The sequence below is a fragment of the Eleutherodactylus coqui genome, chromosome 6 (genome assembly GCF_035609145.1).
Source record: "Eleutherodactylus coqui strain aEleCoq1 chromosome 6, aEleCoq1.hap1, whole genome shotgun sequence".
Classification (NCBI taxonomy): Eukaryota; Metazoa; Chordata; class Amphibia; order Anura; family Eleutherodactylidae; genus Eleutherodactylus; species Eleutherodactylus coqui.
The window spans coordinates 68,588,690-68,610,269 of NC_089842.1; the positions used below are offsets into that span (position 1 = coordinate 68,588,690).

The window sequence follows — 21,580 nt, forward strand, 5'->3', positions numbered from 1 at the left end:
GCTATTGTGGCTTAATAATGGGACCTGGGAACCTGAGATACGGGCCTGCATGTTGCCCTTCGCCTGCCCTATCCGTATCTGTGTTGTTTCCATCACTTTCGTAGGTTTTGAAGATTTGCACAAATGAAAACCTTAGCAAGCATCGGTGATATACAAAAATGCTTGAGTCACCCATTGACTTCAATGGGGTTCGTTACTCGAAACGAACTCTCGAGCATCGCAGAAAGCTCAACTCGAGCAACGAGCACCCGAGCATTTTGGTGCTCGCTCATCCCTAAACGTTACACATTTAGATTTTTCCCATGGTATTTTATGCTAAGGAGTCCAGTTAGTGTTTTTAATCTATGACTGACAGCCTCACCTGAATGAGGAATGTCAGTCATAGACAAGACCAGCCAATGGACTCCTAAGCATAGAAGAGGGCGACCATGGACTAGTGAAGTCAATATAATTAAGGCCAGAAACGGATCAAACCTGTTATAGATTTCAGAATGAGCAGCCGCCTTCTGTTTTTTTTTTTTTCTTTAATCGATTTCTTTTCGTTTTCTGTGATTTTCATGTACTGATATAAGGAATGTCTTCCTGGCAAAGATTTTCTCCAGTAAGAAAGGCATTTAAAGGGGTTTTGTGTGATGAGAGAAATTATTAAGCTGAACACAACTTGTATAAACCTGAGAAAATAGAGCAAAAAAAAACAACATTTGATTGACATTTTTTTTTAAATTAGATAACAAGTGTAAATGACAGCTTTATCACAGTTCGAGTAACAGCTTGTACAAAACATCATGACTGTAAATTGCCAAATACATTTTTCCTTTTTTGAGGGTTTGGGGAATGTAACATGGGAGGAGAAGGGAGGTGAGGAAAGTTCTGGGGAGATGCACAAGTGCTTTAAGAGGACATGTAATTTGAGATTCATCTCAATAGTGTACAATATCCGACTTTCAGATAAGAAGAAAAGGAAGGATTGACAGAAACTGACTCAATAGTTGCCTAAGTACCCCTGGAGACTTGTACGTAAGTGTTAATTGATTGACATGTTTATGTAATATATGTAATATATTTGTTGGCAGTAGAGGGTTAATGTCATTATTTTACAAGCAGGTCTATGACAATGGCAAACCTGACTTTTCAAAGTATTATCTGTGATGAGAGAAATTTTAGCAAATATCTGAACAGAATTATTAAAAACTTGAGAAAATAGAACTGAAGGTTTTATATTCACAGACGTCTGTATGATAGAAACTACTTAATTGTTATAATATACAGGATTTGTTTCTGGTACAGATTTAATGTCATTATTTTACAATTAGGTGTATTTCTGAAGTATCTGAGAATCTGAGGACAGTCCTGAGACTAAAACATAATCATGGCCGTGCCTTATACATCACAGCAAGCCTACATTGATAAATTTAATGCCAAAGAGTACTTACATATATCCTATGCCGAAGGGAAAGGCCGACATGTCGGAGAATGGGCAACTTTTGTTTTAAAAAATCTACATGAAACTTTCACTGAAGGTAAGAAATTTGCATTTTTACTTGATATCCTGAGAAAAATACTACATTTTGTTAGCACTCTGCTCAATTTAAAGGGGTATTCCAGCCCAAAGCATTTATCTATACACTAAATTTGGCAATAAATAGTATGTGTACGGTTCCAACTTCTAGGAACCCCACCGCTTAATAGTACAGGGAACCTTAGTAACCCTAACTGCCACATGATTACAGCTAGAACAAGTATGAATGGAGCAGCTTTTAGGTAACAGATCTGCTGCTCCACTCAATGTCTCATAACCACCTGATCCTCTACATTCTCCCCATCTTGGTTCCTTGAAGAGGTATTCCAGATTTAGGTCAATTTTTCAAGTTTTCACCCATGCAGTGGATGGGGGAAAACTGATAGATCAGTGGGTGGCCGACCATTGGGACCCCCACCAATGACGAAAAAAGGGGGACCCATCTCTCCCTTATTTTACAGTTCAAGATGCAGGCTCCCATCTCCATTGCAGCAGATAGAAATAGTTGAGCACAGTGCTTGGCTGTTTTTGTCTGCCCCATAAAAATGAATGTGGTGAAACTGCTGCATTCATTTCTATGGGGCAGACAGAAATATTCGAGTGCAACACTCGGCTATGTGTCTGGGCCATTGTGTGGAATGGAGCCACTGCTGTATCCCCACTATTTACAGAGTGTGTGAGGTGAACTTGGGCTGGTCTTTGCTTCCTGGTGTGTAAATGATGTGCAGTGTGTACCCATAAGTTCAAAGACAGGAAATGAAACAGTTACAAGTCATGTTTCTTTGTTCTAAAGCTTCATGTTGTATATGGGTTTACTCATCTGAAGCTGGACACATATTCCATACTGATTTTTCTCTGCATGTGAGTCACTCTGACTCTTCTGTTCTCTCTCTGAATGAACAATTCTATATATTATCTGCAGTTAAGTCCAGAATGTTGCTACTATTCATCTTGGAAACCCTGATGAATTAATAAAACTTAGCTATTTAGTGCATCTAAAATTATATATAGTGTTGCATTTCCTTATTATTGAATGCACATTTTGGTGACTCCAAGGCATTACAGGTCTGAAATCGCACACAGCATCTTAATATTTCCAGCCAGATGGGTCCATCCTGTACTCTGACTCTGATGTTCAGTTCTGATTGAGATGACTGAAAGCATATCATTAACCCTTTCCAATCCACGGTCTGATGTCTAAAGATATTTTGATTGAAAGCTGTACAGCTCCGATGTCAAAAGACGTCCAGCAGGGTATTCTTACTGTACATTACTGGCCGCTCTGTTGTTGGAGGCCTCTCCAGCATGTCACATACCACAGTACTAGCTCTAGCCAGCAGATGGCATCATTGTATAATGACAGAAAGAGAAAGCCCCCTAGGAAACCCTGAATCCGAAATTGGATTGCAAAGGATTAAAACTATCTTTACCCAGGTCAACATTCCCATTACCTTTATATGGGATTGTTTCATAGCATTAATTTTGTCATTTCCTATAATACTCCTTTATAACATGATTTTTAAATGTTCTCTTTTAAGGTGGAGTAAGAGGGGATACACTGCTCGACATTGGCACTGGAGCCTCAATTTATCATCTCCTCTCAGCTTGTGAAGTGTTTAATAACATCATTGTCTCAGATTTACTTGAACAGAACCGAGCTGAATTCCAAAAATGGCTAAAGAAGGATCCGGATGCTTTTGACTGGACTCACATTATCAAATCTGTGTGTGAGCTGGAAGGAAATGGGTATTGAATATTTTTCATGCTTACTGCAAATTAATGGATAACAATGCAGATTAGTATATTATACCAGCTAATATGAAACACATGTAGCAAACATTAACATGATCTCTGCATCGTGATAACTCTATTTACAGCATTGTACTACATCGTAGTAAACATTTGCTACATCTGTACCCTATGTCTCAACTAGCAATCACAGAAAACGACCATTACAAACTGCCTTGCATTTATTATCTATCATTCACATGCAGTGTGGCTTTAAGACTCCAGGGGGAGCCCAGGGTGGCAGTACCAATGTGGTTCACTGTTGGAAATGCACGGCAACCCGCCGAATTATCATGGCGTCATTAATAGGTTGCTGGTCTGCATGATGAACTACATATATCAGAATGGTCTGTCACCCTGTATCCACTATGTGTGGGAGTAAACGCCAAGCATCCACCCCCCTCATTATCAGGAGTCAGTGTGCCTGGCTGTCTTATCAGTGTCCTACACAGGTGTTATGTGCTCCTCCATTTGGTAGTCATCTACCTGCATGGTGAGAGGATGCATCTATATGCACTGCTCACTCAGTAAGTAACGGCCGTTTTCTGTGATTGTTTTTAATTTTTTTTATGTCTCAACTAAAATTCAAATTATTCTGTGATGCTCGAAGACAGATACAACAGTAGCAAATAGTAGTTCTAATAGTTTCTCAAGAAGGCAATGTTTTTTTCAAGGTTTTCCCCATGGAACAAAAATTGGGAAACCGAAAGATCACAGACAACTAGAGATGAGCGAGCATCAAATGCTCGAGTGCTTGTTACTTGAGTCGAACCTTCAGTGATGCTCGAGAGTTCGTTTCGAGTAACGAACCCCATTGAAGTTAATGGGCGACTCGAGCATTTTTGTATATGACTGGTGCTCCGCTAAGGTTTTCATTTGTGCAAATCACCAAAGTCATGTAAAAAACACAGAAATGGATAGGGCAGGCGAGGAGCAACATGCAGGGCTGCATTTCGGGCTCCGAGGTCTCACTTTTAAGCCACAATAGTGGCAAGAGTGAGACACCCCCCCCTCCCGCCCGCACAGTCAGTAACAGCTGTGGCAGAGAAGAACGATGTTAGCCCATTGAATTCAATGGAGCCGGCAATACAGCCGGCTCCATTGAAAGCAATGGGCTGCCGGCGAGCGCGGGATGAATTTTCTGGAAGGGCTTAAAAATATAAGCCCTTCCCATAAATTCATCCAGAAATGTGTAAAGTAGAAAAAAAAAATACTCACCTTGTCCCGGCAGACGGAGTTCAGCCGCCGCCGGCAGTTCTCCTGGGGTTTTAAAATCCCCGCCTGCTGAATGGGCTGCCTCTGATTGGTCACAGCCCTCACCAATCAGAGGCAGCTCTCACTCACCCATTCATGTATTGCCGGCTCCATTGAATTCAATGGTCAGTGCTCGTTTAATCGAGATGAGTATCGCGTGGTGCTCGTCTCGAGTAACGAGCATCTCGAGCACCCTAATACTCGAACGAGTATCAAGCTCGGACGAGTATGCTCGCTCATCTCTACAGACAACCCCTTTTTGCCAACTGAATTTGCCAAGGAAAACTATGACCTGCAAGACGTATTCCATGCAGCGATCACTGCAGGATAAATATAGTAATACCTCCAGCCATCATAGGAGTAATATCCATTTGCTATAATAGGATATATGGACAAAGATATTTTTCATTAGACAATTTTTTTCAATCTGGTATTTTGTTAGAGTGTCATGGCACTGGAAATTAATTTTCTTTTGAGCATTAGTGGTGCAATACAAAATATTCTAAAAGATAGCATCACAGAAGAGAGTGGTGGCAATGGCAGCAGCACTTTTTTACAGGGGAGGGGTTATACCATTTTGCGTAAAGAACAAAAATTTTGATATGATTAATTAATGTTGCTAGCAATTTGTATTTAGACTGATCATCTCTATGCAAGGCACCTTTAATGACCTTTAAGAAAATAAAAATTTAATACAATCTCTTAGTTTCTCACTAGAGGACACTTTAGTCAATACAAGAATACATTTACCACATTATACAATTTATTTAGTTTAAGCAATTTTCCAACACCTAAAAAGGGATGCAAAATATAAGAAAACATTACTCACCCTTTCACGTTTCCTCTAGTCCTTTTCCATCACCCAGTCCCATCCAGCCTGATCCCTGTTGAAACAGAAAGCAATAATACTATGCACATCACTCAAATGACCACTCTAGCTAATTTCTGTTCTCAGCGGTGATCGCAAAAGACTGGACTTGGTTGGCAGCCCTGGACCAGAGCTATTGTAGGGCATTGTAAGAGGGTTATATTTTAATATATATATTTTTTTTGCCACAATTAAGTAATATGAGGTCAAATTTTGAATGTATTGGGAAAATTCTTTTAATTTCAACCAGCAAAAAAGAGTTCATAGACTAAGATTACATAAATATCTTCACTAACAATGTTAATACTCAAGAGGGTTGACCAAAACCAACATGGATGAATCAAGCAAAGCCTGCATCTCCTATAATTTCAAAAGAATATACATTTACTGCATATTGTATAACATTTTATTATGTTTAAAGGGATGATTGCAAGAAAAAGGCAGAGAAGCTCCGCAGCAAGGTGAAAGAAGTCCTGAAATGTGACGCTCTGAAAAGAAACCCTTATGATCCTGTCGTGGTTCCACCAGTTGATTGTCTTCTGTGTTGCCTCTGTCTTGAAGCCGCATGTAAAGATATAGAGACATACTGTGAGGTTCTTGGAAATTTCAAGGACTTGATAAAGCCTGGAGGTCACCTTTTAATCATAAGTGTAATGGATTCTACTTTTTATTGTGTTGGTAAAACATATTTCAGTCAAATGTTTGCAAATAAGGAAGAGCTGGAGATGGCATTCAAGGAAGCTGGTTACCAAACTGAAAAAGCCTTGTTTGTGCCACGTACTGATAAATCATTTATGGATACAGCTGACTATGGCAGTCTCTATTTTATTCATGCCCGTAAACCAAAGTAAAGCCAAATTCTTCTTTTTTTTTTTAGATCTTTATGCTGTGACATGTAAACATACTAATGTAAAATGCTAATAAGTACATGATTTGGCATTAAGTTGAGTCTGAAAACTAAGAAATAATAAAATATTGTATAAATTCACACTACAAAAAGGTTGATCCATTTGTATTATCAATAGTGGCGATCATATCAAAAAGTGATGGCATATGTGAGTAGCCAAAATGCATGTGCAGTGTCTGAGGAGCAGGCCCTCAGCCAAGGAAACAGCAGGGTAGAGAAATAACCTTGTCACCGAGCTCTACCGTCTCCTCACTACGGGTGGCTAGGAACCTGACCTTGTTACTACTGGGGGAGATAACAATTACAACCGGGCTAACCTTAAGTTCTGTTTGTCACCATGATGCTAATGATTGCAGCATCCCCGCTCAGCATCTGGGTAGACTCCTCAAAGTTTCCAAGGACCTGGCAGATGGCTGCCAACCAGGCCCATTCTTCTGTAAATAATTGAGGAGGCTGACTCCCACTACGCCGCCCATGTTGGAGTTGGTATTCCGCAATAGCTGTACGCTGCTCATAGAGCCTGGCCAACATGTGGAGCGTAGAGTTCCACTGTGTGGGCACGTCGCACAGCAATCGGTGCACTGGCAGATGAAACCAATGTTGCAGGGTCCGCAGGGTGGCAGCGTCCGTCTTGGAGTTGCGGAAATGTGCGCAGAGCAGGTATGACAAGAGTGGGTAGCTTCTCAGAAAGTGCTGAAACACCAAATTAAAGACATGGGCCAGGCATGGCACGTGCGTGCGTGAGGCTGCCGAGCCGTCACCAGGTTACGGCCGTTGTCACACACGACCATGCCCGGTTGGAGGCTCAGCGGCGCAAGCCAGCGGTCGGTCTGCTCTGTCAGACCCTGCAGCAGTTCGTGGGCCGTGTGCCTCTTCTCTCCTAAGCTGAGTAGTTTCAGCACGGCCTGCTGACGCTTGCCCACCGCTGTGCTGCCATGCCGCGCGACACCGACTGCTGGCGACGTGCTGCTGACACATCTTGATTGTGAGACAGAGGTTGCGTAGGAGGAGGAGGGTGGTTTAGTGGAGGAAGCATACACCGCCGCAGATACCATCACCGAGCTGGGGCACGCAATTCTGGGGGTGGGTAGGACGTGAGCGGTCCCAGGCTCTGACTCTGTCCCAGCCTGCACTAAATTCACCCAATGTGCCGTCAGGGAGATATAGTGGCCCTGCCCGCCTGTGCTTGTCCACGTGTCTGCTGTTAAGTGGACCTTGGCAGTAACCGCGTTTGGTGAGGGCGCGTACAATGTTGCGGGAGACGTGGTCGTGCAGGGCTGGGGCAGCACATCGGGAAAAGTAGTGGCGACTGGGAACCGAGAAGCGCGAGGCCGCCGCCGCCATCATGCTTTTGAAAGCCTCTGTTTCCACAAGCCTATACGGCAGCATCTCCAGGCTGATCAAATTGGCAATGTGCATGTTTAACGCTTTAGCGTGCGGGTGCGTGGCGGCGTACTTGCGCTCGCGCTCAAACAGTGGCGCTAGCGACGTCTGGACGCTGCGCTGAGAGACATTGCTGGATGGGGCCAAGGACAGCGGAGGTGAGGGTGTGGGTGCAGGCCAGGAGACGGTAGTGCCTGTGTCCTCAGAGGGGGGTTGGATCTCAGTGGCAGGTTGGGGCACAGGGGGAGAGGCTGTGGTACAAACCGGAGGCGGTGAACGGCCTTCGTCCCACCTTGTGGGGTGCTTGGCCATCATATGCCTGCGCATGCTGAAGGTGGTGCCTCCCCAGCTGATCTTGGCGCGACAAAGGTTGCACACCACTGTTCGTCGGTCGTCAGGCGTCTCTGTGAAAAACTGCCACACCGTAGAGCACCTTGACCTCTGCAGGGTGGCATGGCGCGAGGGGGCGCTTTGGGAAACAGTTGGTGGATTATTCGGTCTGGCCCTGCCTCTACCCCTGGCCACCACACTGGCTCGGCCTGTGCCCACACCCTGACTTGGGCCTCCGCGTCCTCGGCCGCGTCCACGTCCTCTAGGCCTACCCCTACCCCTCAGCATGCTGTATTACCAGTAATGCAGAAACAGAATGCTGTAATTAAATGTGCCGCTTATTGGCCTGTGGTTGGAGGCTGACTTTGCTTACGGAACGCCAGGAAATAATTTGGCGCAAGCCTGCTGTAACACTTAGCTGGCTGCGTATGATTTTGTAGAACTACTACACCCAGCACAGACAGACCCAGAACACTGAGCACAGTCACAGGCAGGCCAAATAGATTTTTTGCCCCAAATTTTTTAGCAAAGGCCCACTGCCTATATTCAATCAATATGTCTTCTGTCCCTGCCTAAGCACTTCTGTCCCTGGAGTATGTCACAGAACTGCAGAGTGTTGCACTGTGAACTGCAACACAGCAGTGATTTCAGAGCCCAGACAGAGCCAGGAAATAATTTGGCGCAAGCCTGCTGTAACACTTAGCTGGCTGCGTATGATTTTGTAGAACTACTACACACAGCAGAGACCCAGAACACTGAGGACAGTCACAGGCAGCCCAAATAGATTTTTTCCCACAATTTTTTTTGCAAAGGCCCACTGCGTATATTCAATCAATAATATGTCTTCTGTCCCTGCCTCACCACTACTCGCCCTGGAGTATGTATAATTACTGCAGGGCGCAATGCTCTGCACGGCCGATATACCAAAAAAAAAAAAAAGTGCAACACTGCAAAAAGCAGCCTCCACACTACTGCACACGGTTAGATGTGGCCATAAGAAGGACCGTTGGGGTTCTTGAAGCCTAAAATACTCCTAACACTCTCCCTGTAGCAGCTCCAACAAGATAGCACTGTCCCTGATCTCTGTCAGAATGCATCTGTGGCGAGCCGCGGGAGGGGCCGATTTTTATACTCGGGTGACACCTGATCTCGCCAGCCACTCACTACAGGGGGGTGGTATAGGGCTTGAATGTCGCAGGAGGAAGTTGTAATGCCTTCCCTGTCTTTCAATTGGCCAGAAAAGCGCGCTAACGTCTCAGAGATGAAACTGAAAGTAACTCGAACATCGCGTGGTACTCGTTACGAGTAACGAGCATCTCCAACACGCTAATACTCGAACGAGCATCAAGCTCGGACGAGTACGTTCGCTCATCTCTAATGAGAATGTATCTGAGTGTATAGCTATTCCTTTGTTCTTTCAAAATCTCTCATGAAATTCAGCTTGCTCAGTTATTACCAGCATTCCACAGTAGAAATGTTACAAGTTTCAGTAGATATGTATTCATCTGCTAGTTTCACATGGGAATGATAATTTGTCTATGTGAGTTAATAGTTTCACACAAGACCTTATGTGAAGCTTTGGCATAAAGCCATGTATACTCCTTTTTCTTTCTTTTTTTCCTTGATAAAACACTTGTCTGTACTAATAAAGGTAGAATTCTTTGGTATACAGCGAACTGACTGTATCTCATTGATTCCTTCTGGTCGGATATACAATAATAATTTGGAACTCGGCAAAATATCATTTGGGGTCCCTGGAATATCCCTAACACATAACACAAAGTTTTTTGTAGTGTAAACAATAGAACAACAAATACGTCTGTTATTGCCACATTTCACACAGCCTGAATAGCGAAGCCAGGAAGACGGTTCAATTCAATGACCAATCATAATGCTGGGTGATAATAAATGTTGCAAGGTGCATGCTGTTTTAGCTACAAATGTAGAAATTGAATGAATAATTCTTGCAAAATCCCTGTCAGCATACAATAAAGCAAGATGCTTCTTCATAATCTGACAGGGATATTCTACGCTATATGGGGTTGAAAATATCATCATGTCCCTCCCATCACTACATGGGGGTGGATTAACTCTCAACAAGTGAGTACGATTTTTTTCAGCAGAAATTTTTTGGGCCCTAGACAACATCTATTTTGGGTAATTACAATGCTGTGTTCTCTCCATAACTTTTTGTTCCTCCATTTGGTAAGTGAAATCAGAGGAACAATTTTGCTTAGCACGCAGCAATTCTGCCACTGGGACACTTTTAAACACTTGAATAGGATGACACAATGAAGCATGAAATATATTGTTACCAGCAGTGGGCTTGCGGTAAATGGACATTTCAACCAAAGACCGCATAGCATTACCTGACCGTTTCAAATCCAGAAATGAAATGTGAATGTCAAGAACTGGGTACCAGGTACGGGAAGTCCCTGAAAACTGCCCGCAACCCCCTGACCCTACCTACTTGCTCCTGGTCTGGGCCCCAGGGCGACAGTCTCTAGGCTAACTAGGGAAGTGGGGCAGGGAGTAGACTACAAACAAATACAGGAACAAACACAGAGACAGGTCAGGCAATCAGGGTCAACAACTGGGGCAAACATAGTACAAAAGGGGTCAGGCGAAGTCAGAGTCCAAGCAAGCAAGTCCAAAGCAAAGCAGCAATCAGGAAAACGCGGGTGTAGTTGAAAAGCTAAACATACACTCGCAGTATTGGACAGGAATTTAAAGGTTTAAATGCTGTCAGAACTCCCGGACCAGCAGTTGATTGGGGCAGGGAGCCTGACTGCAACGGGAGCCAGTCACAGAGCGCTGGAAAACTTGCCCCCATCACTTGCAGGGCGGGCGGAGGCAAAGGAAGGGCACCCGGCTGTCATGGCAACGGGGACGCAGTGCGGGGCAGCGCCCACCGCGTCCCTAGCAACCTGACGGTGTACAGGACTATGGCATCCAGGGGAGGTCACCAACACCGGGGCTCCCCTGCACTGCACCCCAGCCATCCAGGTGATAGAACCGGTGGTGCGGGCATGGAGGCCCTGGGAGCCGCCGGTCCTGACAGAGAACTGGATCATACAAAAATGTGAATTGAAGATTAAATGGATTATAAGATATGGATTTAAGATAACTGACCAGGGTTGATATATATGGCTGTCACACCGCCAGGCCATATGAACAGCAGGTCATTAATGTAACAACCATAACAGACCAAATCTTGCTGAAATGGACAATCCTCAATGAATAGATAATGTCACTTCCTCCATATCATGCAAGTAATGGCAATAGAAGGAGAGAATTTAGCACCCACAGTGGTGCCTGTCAGCTGCAAGCTGAACCTGAAGTCAAGGAAGAAAGAATTATGTTTGAGCAAATATTGCACTACAAAACCCAAGTAATATCTGATCTCAGGGGAGTATGAGCAGGAAATCTCCAAGAACCACTGTAATGGAAAATCCATTAAACGATGGGGAATAACTATATATAAAGAAGTAACATCAGCTGTAATCCACATGAATCCACCTTACCACGATTTGTCAGCTAGTGACCAAAATACATGCTTGGTATGCTGTATTTATCCTGATAATGAGGGAATCAATGGTTGGAGCAGACTGTCAACCCATAAACAAATGGGTTCATTTAATGACCCTATACCGGCCACAATCAGATGGAAAGGAGGTGGAAAACCATCCTTATGTTACTTGGGGATTGAGTGCAAAATGGGTATGACTAGGTGCTGCACCTTGGCTATATTTTGTGTAAGTACAACCAAATCAACACCTTGGTCTATTAGAGGAAATAACACTTTCTGATTAGAGATGAGCAAACGTACTCAGTTCGGGTGTTTTTGCAATCGAGCACCGCTTTTTCCGAGTAACTGACTACTCGGATGAAAAGATTCGGGGGGCGCTGGGGGGGCGGCGTGGGGCGGCGTGGTGGAGCGGGGGGTAGCAGTGGGGAACAGGGGGTAGCTCTCTCTCTCCCCACTCCCCTCTGCAACCCCCCGCTCACCCCCGGCGCCCCCCGAATCTTTTCGTCCGAGTAGTCACTTACTCGGAAAAAGCGGTGCTCGAGTGCAAAAACACCCGAAAAGAGTACGTTCGCTCATCTCTATTTCTGATATCTTTCAGTCAGGTCCCGTGGGAGCTCATAAGTAATCACACCATATCAAATTCCATTGCTGTCCAGAGGCTTATCTTTTGCTCCTACATGTCATTTTGATCTGTATTCCATTTTGCTTGATTTAAATTGGTTTTGCTGTAATTTAACCGTTAAAAGGCATTCAGTTGCTCCATCTGATAAGAGTGAAATTGCAGCAGAACATCAATCCTCTATTACCTCTAATAATTTGTGCTTTCTAGAATTTACTATATCCAATCTACATTTTCAAAGTGAATATGGTTTAAGTAATGTTAGTTGTCATGCCAGATCTAGAGATGAGCGAGTATACTCGCTAAAGTCAATTGCTCGAGCGAGCATTGCCTTTAGAGAGTATCCCCCCGGTCGAGACAGAAGGTTTGGGTGCCGGCGCGGGGGAGCGGTGAGTAGCGGCTGTCAGCAGGAGGGAGCGGGGGGGAGAGAGGGAGAGAGAGATCTCCCCTCCGTTTCGCCCCGCAGCTCCGTGCCCGCTGCCAGCACCCGAAACTTCCGTCTCGAGTGGGCGAGATACTCGCTAAAGGCAATGCTCGCTCGAGCAATTGCCTTTAGCGAGTATACTCGCTCATCTATAGCCAGATCCATTCGGGTTGCTAATCTGGGTTTTTACCTGATCCAGTCCCATCCATCTGTCCTGGATTCTTTCCAGGAATATGTTGAGCAGGCAGCTAGCTATGTGGCACTTAGGACTCTTTCACACAAGTGCATATGCGCCACGTTTTCACACCTGGGCGCATATACTGTACCCATGTGAAGCATTGGTTTCCAATGCAGCCGTTCACACAGGCAATGATACGGCGTGTTAATACGCCGGCAGTGCAAAAAATAGAACACATACGCAGCCGTGCATATACGCTCAGCCAAAACATAGTTCTGCAACTATGTTTTGGCTAATATATGCCAGCGGGCTCTATAGACTCCTTTGGAAGCAGGGAAAGAGAAGCCAGGGGAGGCTCTATATAGGCACTGGAAGGCATCCTGAGAATTTTGGCAGAGCAAGGGTTTTCCTAGGTTCGGCGTATTTTTATGTTAATAATGGTGCTCGCTGTCATGTGAATAGATGGGAAAACACTGGCCCTGATCGCAGGAAATTGCCTATTCAGGTGCTTATACGGAGCAGGCATAAAAATGTAAAAATGCTGTCACCGTACATGTGTTTCTGTGAAAGAGCCCTCAAAAGTAGGGGTAGAGAGAAGAGATCCAGAGAAGCTAGTCCTGGACTGGCACACCACAACAAGTTTGCAAAGGGGGATGCCATTACAGAACTAGCACTGTTGCAGCACGACATGCCTTCTGACCATCAGGAAGATGTCTGCTCTAGTAGGAAGGGGAATAGGAGCGCAGGGTTTGTTAGACAGGTCCTGGTTGAGGTGTCCAGGGAACCCCAAGCTATAGAGGAGCCCACACTGACCACAGGAGGCAATGGCACGGGAGGTAGGCTTCAGGATTTGTGACAAAGGGTACTGCAGGTATGGTGAAGAGGAGGTGTGCGTGGGGTCTTGTTGCCAACAAGGCCTCTCTCCACATTGTCTTGCTTTTCATATCGCCTTCCTTTTGTCCCCCTAAAGCTTGTCTTATCAGGTGCTGTGTAATCTCTTCAGGTATCGCCCAAGGAAGGCTCCTCCGCAGGGTGGGAGGGCTCCACTGACAAAAAGGACAACATGCCTGGATGGGAATGTGGCTGTGGCAACTATGGAAGAGCGTTTCCCGGGGGCTGCCTCCAGGATCCAAAGACAGTGAGATCAACGGCCCACGTGGGAGCCGCGCCAGCGGATCCTCACACTGTGCTTGACTCATCAGACTCTGGGATTGCAAGAGACTTCCCTGCGGGCCCTTGGAGAGCTTAGCATCGCTGATCTGGGACTCCTGGTCGCCGGCCCTTAGCAGCCACCCCCTCGTGTGGGCAGTGGGCTTGGGGCTTCGGTCGACAGGAGCCTCTAGAAACAGCTCTGGTGTTGAGCCTTCACAGGACTGGAAGCTGCAGTCTCCGCCAGCGGAGCGGGTCAGCAGCGGGCACTCATGGGTATCTGAAAGACCATCCACAAGAGCCTTCTCGCAGCTGTTGGCCGCTGCCCTGCTCAATCGGAATGGTGTTCGAGGAGCTGCTGCCTTGGAGAGCCAGCGGTGTCATACTACATTACGCTTCACCACCGCCATAATGGGGGAAGGGATGAGCTATATACGGAACTATGCCATTGCTAAAGCAACGGACAGCCCCAGTGACCGACATGGCTAACGCATATTGGACTTCACTGCCAGGCTCATTCAGCTTTCACACCTTGCACAACATCCCAGTCAACCCTGCCCGAGTCCAGGAAGGGTTCTTGCAGAGACACAGGCCACCACAGACTTTGGGGAGGGAACACATGCCGGACCACAACTCTTAGTTGCCGGCCCCCATCCCGCCACCTCAAATGGGTGGTGAGCTCGGAGCATCAGCCGTCAGAAGCCTCTAGGACTGACTTTGGTGTTGTCAAGCTACCCTCGGCCTTCGAGAACAATGGGTGCTTTGCAACATAGGGTGCCAGGCCGCCACGGTGGTCGAGGTTGGCTTACCCACCGGAGCAAGACTCCCAGTCGCCAGGAGCTGGAAGGACTGACTATGGACGGTGGCCTCCTCAGGACCAGAGTCGGCTAGCCACCCTGCAGCCACAAAGGGAACACGGAATCACCAGAGACTACCCACTGGACTCTCGAATTGCAGGCACCACCAATCCAGGACTCCCGATCGCCAGACCTCACCTTGCCACCTCCTTGCATGAGTGTCAGGCTCGAGCATTGGTCGTCAGGAACCTCTAAGATTAGCTTTGCTGTGGAGCATCCTTGGGGCCAGAAGCAGTCATCACTGCTGCGCAGCAGCCTCGGCTGAGTGGGCAGGCATATGCCTTTGCACACTCTCAGCACTTCAGAACACCAGCGAAGTTGCCCCAGAACACCCCAGAGGGCACGAGGAGAGCTTACCGCCACCGCATGCAGGACCCCCAATCGCCATGGACACCTGCCGTCCACCCCGTCAAGCAGGGGGACCGGGGATGCTGCATACATCAGGAGACGTGAAGGACCTCGGTAGCCTCCATGTGTACCACTAGGGTAAATGCCTCATGGCAGCACTCCTGGGTTTAACTCATATTGCCACATAGCCTGCACTGCTGGGGCCTGCCACATACTGTCGATGGTCGTCCATTTCCTTTTATTCACTCAGGATCCTGCCTCAACCATACCCGAGGACAGACGGGACCACTGGAACACGAGAAAATGTTTTACAGCTCATTTGCATTTGCGTCACATGGTGCTTGCGAAACAACTGTACTCTTGCCCGGTGCATCCTCCGGAGCACTTTCCGAGGTGGGAAAGTCTTTTTTTGGGCTCCCTGACGCCATCGCATGGTGCCTGTGAAATGGCTGCATCAATGTGCCGCGTATCCTGCAGGGTGATCCCCCTGAAGGGGGCTCAATGAAGTGCCTGCCTCGGCCTTAGATAATCCATGGCAAGCCATGAAAAAGCCTTGCCTGCCCTCACTCATGGAAGTCCTAGGGTGGGACTTTAGACGGCTCCCTGATGCCTGGTCACGGGAGCCTGGAGGAAGGCAGGTACACCCATTTGGCCACCTCCATTAAGAGTCTTATGCAGGCGGGGACCTCCCTGCCTGAGATGCATAGGGAGCTAAGCCCTTGAGGCCTGTACCTGACCTGTGCACAATGAGGGTACCTCCACGTCTGATCTGCTGTTAATTGCCTCGATCTCCGAGCCTACCCTGGTGGAACATGCCTTGGGCTTTCACTAAGCTTTGGGTGGCCACCTCATCCTCGCACGGCTGTGTGGGGAAGGGGCCACGGAGGTTTCGGGCGCCTTCCTCCACCTTGCTTGTTTTTTCTGAGGGGGTGCTCGGGCTTAGGACTGCCGCTTCATCCTCGTACCACTGCGTGGGAGAGGGGCCACTTGGGTGAGATGGCAGAGGAACTTGAGGTTGCCAGCTTTTCTGAGAGGGTGCCCGGGCTTGGAACAGCTGCATGTCGACCCAACAGCTGGACAGGCAGGGTGGGGACTTGGTAGGGGGGTGACTCCGTGGCTCTGCCCTTAGGGTGGTGGCAGAGGGGCAGCTGCAGTACATTGAGTGCATCCCGACTCCTTCTCAGCACTTTAAGAAAATGTGTCAATCACAAGGTGTTTGTTGTGACATTTTGCGAGCCCTTATTTTACCCCTGTTGGTGTTGCCGGGAAAAACCAGCCGACTCGTTCCGCCTTCCTGGAATCACTGCTCGGCCTGAACTACCCAGGATTTTGCCCATCCCGGTTCTCAGGCACCACCGCTACACCTAGGCTCAGCCCAACCTCCTGGAGCTCCCAGCTGGGTCTGTTGCTATAGCCTCACTGCCTGGAGCGTTTAGACGTTGACATTTTTTCAATATTTTTCTCTTTCCACATCAGAGGATGCAAGCTGTGCCCAGCCTCCTGGAGCTCCCACCCAGCTGCCAGGTCTGCCTGGGCTCACTGCTGACCTCTCTCCCCAGCAGCCACACCAACGGCACTCATATGCCTGCACCGCCACAAGCTGTGCCCCTGAATAGGGAGCTCTTCCAGATCCACCAACAAAAGCTTATCCTCTGTCCATCCTCCTGGAACCGACACCCGGCATGGCCAGACAGGTTTGTCCTCATAGCATGACACCTGGAATTTTTGAAACATTTTCAAGATTTTTCTCTGCAAGCTTCAGGGGATGACAGCGGGGGCAGCCGTGGGCTCTCCTCAGCTTCCTAGAAGTCCCGCCGGGCCACATTGACAGCCATGACCCTGTTTTAATAAAATACTGGGAGACTCTCAGACGGGGGCTTTCTGCTCCCCAAGGCTGACCTCCTGGGATGTCCCCCCAGCCACTGATGCAGCCATCACCCCTTGCTGTCACTGCCTCTCTCCCTATTGGGACTTGGAAACATTTTCAAGATTTTTTTCTGCAAGCTTCGAGGGCTGACAGCGAAAGCAACTGTTGGCTGTGCCTGTCCTCCTGAAAGTCCTCACTGGTGGATATGACCAGGTTTTGACCAAATACTGGGAGACACACCGAGGGGGCTTTCTGCTCTACCAGGCCAACCTCCTGGGACTCCAGGTGGCCACCAGGATGGCTATGGCCCTGTTTCCAGCCAAGATTGGGAGGGACTTTACAATGACTCCAGATATTTTCTCAAGGCAGCCATGTGACCGCCTCTGGGGCTCTCCACGGGTGCAGTGCCACCCCCTGAAACTCTGACACAGTTACACAGGCGGCTGGCACCCAGCCACGGGTCACTCTCTCTCTTTCACCCAGCAAGGCCCCCTGCATACATCTACTGGAGGTGCTTTTTTGATTACCACCATATTAGCACATAGACACTCCCTAAGGTGAAAACCGTCTGACTCATTCCGGCCTCCTGGAACTCCAACATGGCTTGGAGGCCCTGGATTTTCCCCATCCCAGTTCTAAGGCAACTGGGCTTCACCTCGGCACTGCCTGGCCTCCTAGAGTCCCCACCCAGCATGGCTAGCCGGGTCCGTCCCCATAGCTAGTGCTGGAGTGTTTGGACACTCAGAGGGGTCTTTCTGCACCTCCAGGCAGCTACCCGGATGGCTGTGGCCCTGTTCCCACCCAAGATTGGGAGAGACTTTACCATCTCCAGATCTTTGCTCAAGCTTTTTTGCTACCCTCCCATTTTAAGTATTGTCACTCTATTAACGGGAGATCAGCCGCCTCACGCCAACCTCCTGGAATTGTCACCCGGCATGGATGCCCTGAGTTTATCCCCATCCTGTTTCTTTCCACAAAAGGCTTGTGGGATGCCGGCGGGGCTTGCCACTCGCCCAGGCCCTCCTCCTGGAGCCCTAGCCAGACTCTCCCTCTGCAATCACCCAGTTAAAAGCAAATATTGGGGACACTTTGGGCCAAGATCCACTCAAGGTGACCTGCCACTCGGCCAGGCCAACCTCCTGGAGCAGTAGCCCGGCTCTCCCACTGCCATCGCTTAGTTAAAAGCAAAGAGACTGTTTGGGACTTTGCCATTGTTTTACCATTCCTCCACCAGCCCAGCTATCGGCTCCAGGGGGACCTCCTCATGTCTCTACCAGAGGTGCTGTTTTGCTGCCCCCCTTATTTCGGCACATAGCCACTCTATGAGGGGAAAATCGGCCACCCCATGTCGGCCTCCTGGAACTCTAACCCAGAATGAATGCACTGGATTTTCCCCATCCCGGTATTCACAACCCGCATTTTCACTTGGCTCAGCCCCAGCTCCTGGAACTCCAATTGGCTGCTCTAATGGCTGTAACACTCAGGATGACTTGGCTGTTGCCCAGGCTTACACCCTACACCTCCAGCTGGCCAACCGGATTGCTATGGGCCAGTTCCCACCCAAGATCTGGAGGGACTATGCTATGCCTCCAGATCTCTACTCAAGGCAGCCCTGCAAACACCAGGGCTCTCCATGAATACAGTGCCACCCCCTGGAACTCTGACACAGTTACTCACTCTTTCTCCCAGCCAGCACCCCTGTATACTTTTGCTGGAGGAGCTTTTTTGATGCCCAACATTTTTGCACTTTCTAAAGGGAAAACCAGCCGACTCATGCCAACTTCCTGGAACTCCAACCCGGCATGAACACACTGGATTTCCCTATCCCGGTATTCACTTGGCTCAGCCCCAGCTCCTGGAACTCAAATCGGCTGCTCTGATGGCTATAACAGGGTTTTGACCAATAATTGGGAGACACTCAGGAGGACTTCGCTGTCGCCCAGGCCAACTTCCTAGGGGCACCAATCGGTCACATTGATGGCTATGACCCAGTTTTGACCAAACACTGGGGAACACCCACAGCACTCAGGCTGCACTTGCAGCTCACCCAGTCCGACCTCCTAGGGGCCCCAGTTGGTCACATTAACAGCTATGACCCGGTTTTGACCAAACACTAAGAGACATTCAGGGGCACACAGGGGCACTTCCAGCTCATCCAGGATGACCTCCTATGGGGCCCAAACGGCCACATTAATGGCTATAACTTGGTTTTGAGTAAAAAACACTGTGAGACACCTAGGGGTGCACATGGGCACTTGCAGCTCACCCAGTATGACCTCTTAGGGGCCCCAGTCAGCCACACTAACGGCTATGACCCGGTCCAAGCCAAAGACTGGTGAGACTTAGCCGCTGAGGAGGGGACCTCCCTGTGTCTCTGCTGGAGGTTCTTTTTGACTGGCCCCACTATTTTACACATTGTCACTCGATGAGGGGAATACTGGCCGCCTCAAGCCGACCTCCTGGAACTGCGACCCGGCATGGATGAACTGGTTTCCATCCTGGACCTCAGAACCCTCTATTTCACCTGGCTCTGCCTGACCTCCTGGAGGCGAAGCTGGCCACTTTCATGGCTATCACCCAGTCCAAGCCAGATACTGGCTGGGTCTTAGCTACTCCTCCAACATCCCTGCTCAAGGCAGTCCAGCCAAAGCCTCCGATAGGGGGACCTCCCCACATCTCTGCTGGAGGTGCTTTATGGCTCCCCCCCACCCCCTAATTTACACAAATTGTCACTCTATGAGGGGAATATCGGACACCTCAAGTCGACCTCCTGCAACTCCGCATAGGGAAGGTGGTGTGAATCACCTGAAAACATCAGAAAGTGATGGGAACACCACAAATCAAGATAGGGAACGGCAGAAGCAGCATACATTGATGCATCTGAGGCTCCCAGGTCGCACTATTAAGCCAAATTGTGGGCAAGAGTCTGGCGGTCACCTTCCTAACAATTTACTTGGGACAGACCATTATCAGCAAGGCACACACCCTGGCACATCTTAGCTTAGCACCACACTAGGTGCAATGAAGGCCAATCACCGCCTGTGGGTGACACCACTGCCTCTTGTCCTGGGTTACATGCTAGCATTGCAGTCCAATCCCCCGCATAAGCCTGCGTCCACAGCGTAATCAAATTTTTCCCACACCACCATAAATGTCTATTTATAAGTGCGTATTGGATGAGGAGGAACAGGAAGCACACATTTGAAACATTTGTGTACCAAGAGTATAGGCGACCCCCTGAAACATTGGTGTACCAAAAGTATAGGCGACCCCCTGAAACATTGGTTTACCAAAAGTAGAGACGAACACCTGAAAAATTTGTTTCCTAAGAGTATAGGCTAGGCCCGGAAACATTTGTTTGCTAAGACTTTAGGTGAAGGCCTGAAAAATTTGGTTACCCAAAGTGCAGGTAAAACCCAGAAATTTTTTTTAAACATAGAACTCGTACTTGCTTATTTTTTTGCTAACAGAGCCTGGAGACAGCCCTCTGAAAAAATTAGTTTTAACAGAGCCTTTTGGCCCACAGAAAAATTGGCTGTTTAGCGTGCTGACATGCTGGTTTAGAGAGGGATAGACCAAGCTACTTCTCCGCTTTTTTGGGGTGCATGGTTCTCCTGTTCCAGCTCAAAGAATCTTTATGTCCCGCTGCTTTCCACTGGTGGAGAAGAGAAGTCTTGATGACATGCTGTTTTAGTTGAAGGAGAAGTAAAATCTGAGAGGGATAGACCAAGCTACTTCTCCCCTTTTTGTGGTGATAGAGGATGCATGGTTCTCCTGTTCTCCGGTTCTCCTGTATGAAAGAATCTTTGTGTTCCGCTGCTTTCCACCGGTGGAGAAGAGATGTCTGGGGAAATCCAGCTTTGCTCATCTTAATGAGTGTAAGCCTGTCAGCACTGTCAGATTACAGGCGGATACGCTTATCTGTGCTCATCCCCCCAGTCGCACTAAACACTCTCTCTAAAAAGATGCTAGCAGCAGGGTAGGCCAGTACTTCCAAGGCGTACAGCGCAAGTTCGTGCCACGTGTCCAGCTTTGACACCCAATAGTTATATGAAGCAGAAGGATCATGGAGGACATTGGTACGATCGGCTATGTACTTCCTCACCATCTTTTTACACTGTTCCCTCCTACTCAGTCTAGACTTGGGAGTGGTGACACAGTCTGGTTGGGGAGTCATAAAACTGTCAAAGGCCTTGGAGAGTGTTCCCCTGCCTCCGCTGGACATGCTGCCTGATCCCCGCATCTCCCCTGCTACCATGTTTCCCCAAAAATAAGACGCTGTCTTATATATTTTTTTGCTCCAAAAAGGGCACAGTGTCTTATTTTCAGGGGGGGGGGGCTTTCACTTACCTAGTCCGCGGCGCCCCCGATGCCTCCCGATGGCGTCCGGCAGCGGCGCAGCATCCTCCTCGTCTCACAGATGCCTTCTGCTGGTGACAGGGCTTTGAATACCCTGCCTCCAGCAAAGCGAGCGCTGTGATTGGCTGATCGAGCAGTGGCAGCCAATCACAGCCGGCGCTCAATGAGCCAATCACAGCCATTCAGTGATGTAATTCACTG

General features: G+C 48.2%; 1 protein-coding gene across 1 annotated transcript; it reads left to right on the forward strand.

The window, feature by feature from the left end:
- The first annotated feature begins 1,200 nt into the window (after nt 1-1,200).
- Nucleotides 1,201-6,623, forward strand: LOC136631335 (nicotinamide N-methyltransferase-like). The gene is made up of 3 exons (XM_066605595.1): nt 1,201-1,520; nt 3,058-3,265; nt 5,851-6,623. The coding sequence occupies exons 1-3, from the start codon at nt 1,370-1,372 to the stop codon at nt 6,278-6,280; spliced, it is 789 nt and encodes a 262-aa protein (XP_066461692.1). The 5' UTR covers nt 1,201-1,369; the 3' UTR covers nt 6,281-6,623.
- Nucleotides 6,624-21,580: the final 14,957 nt, after the last annotated feature.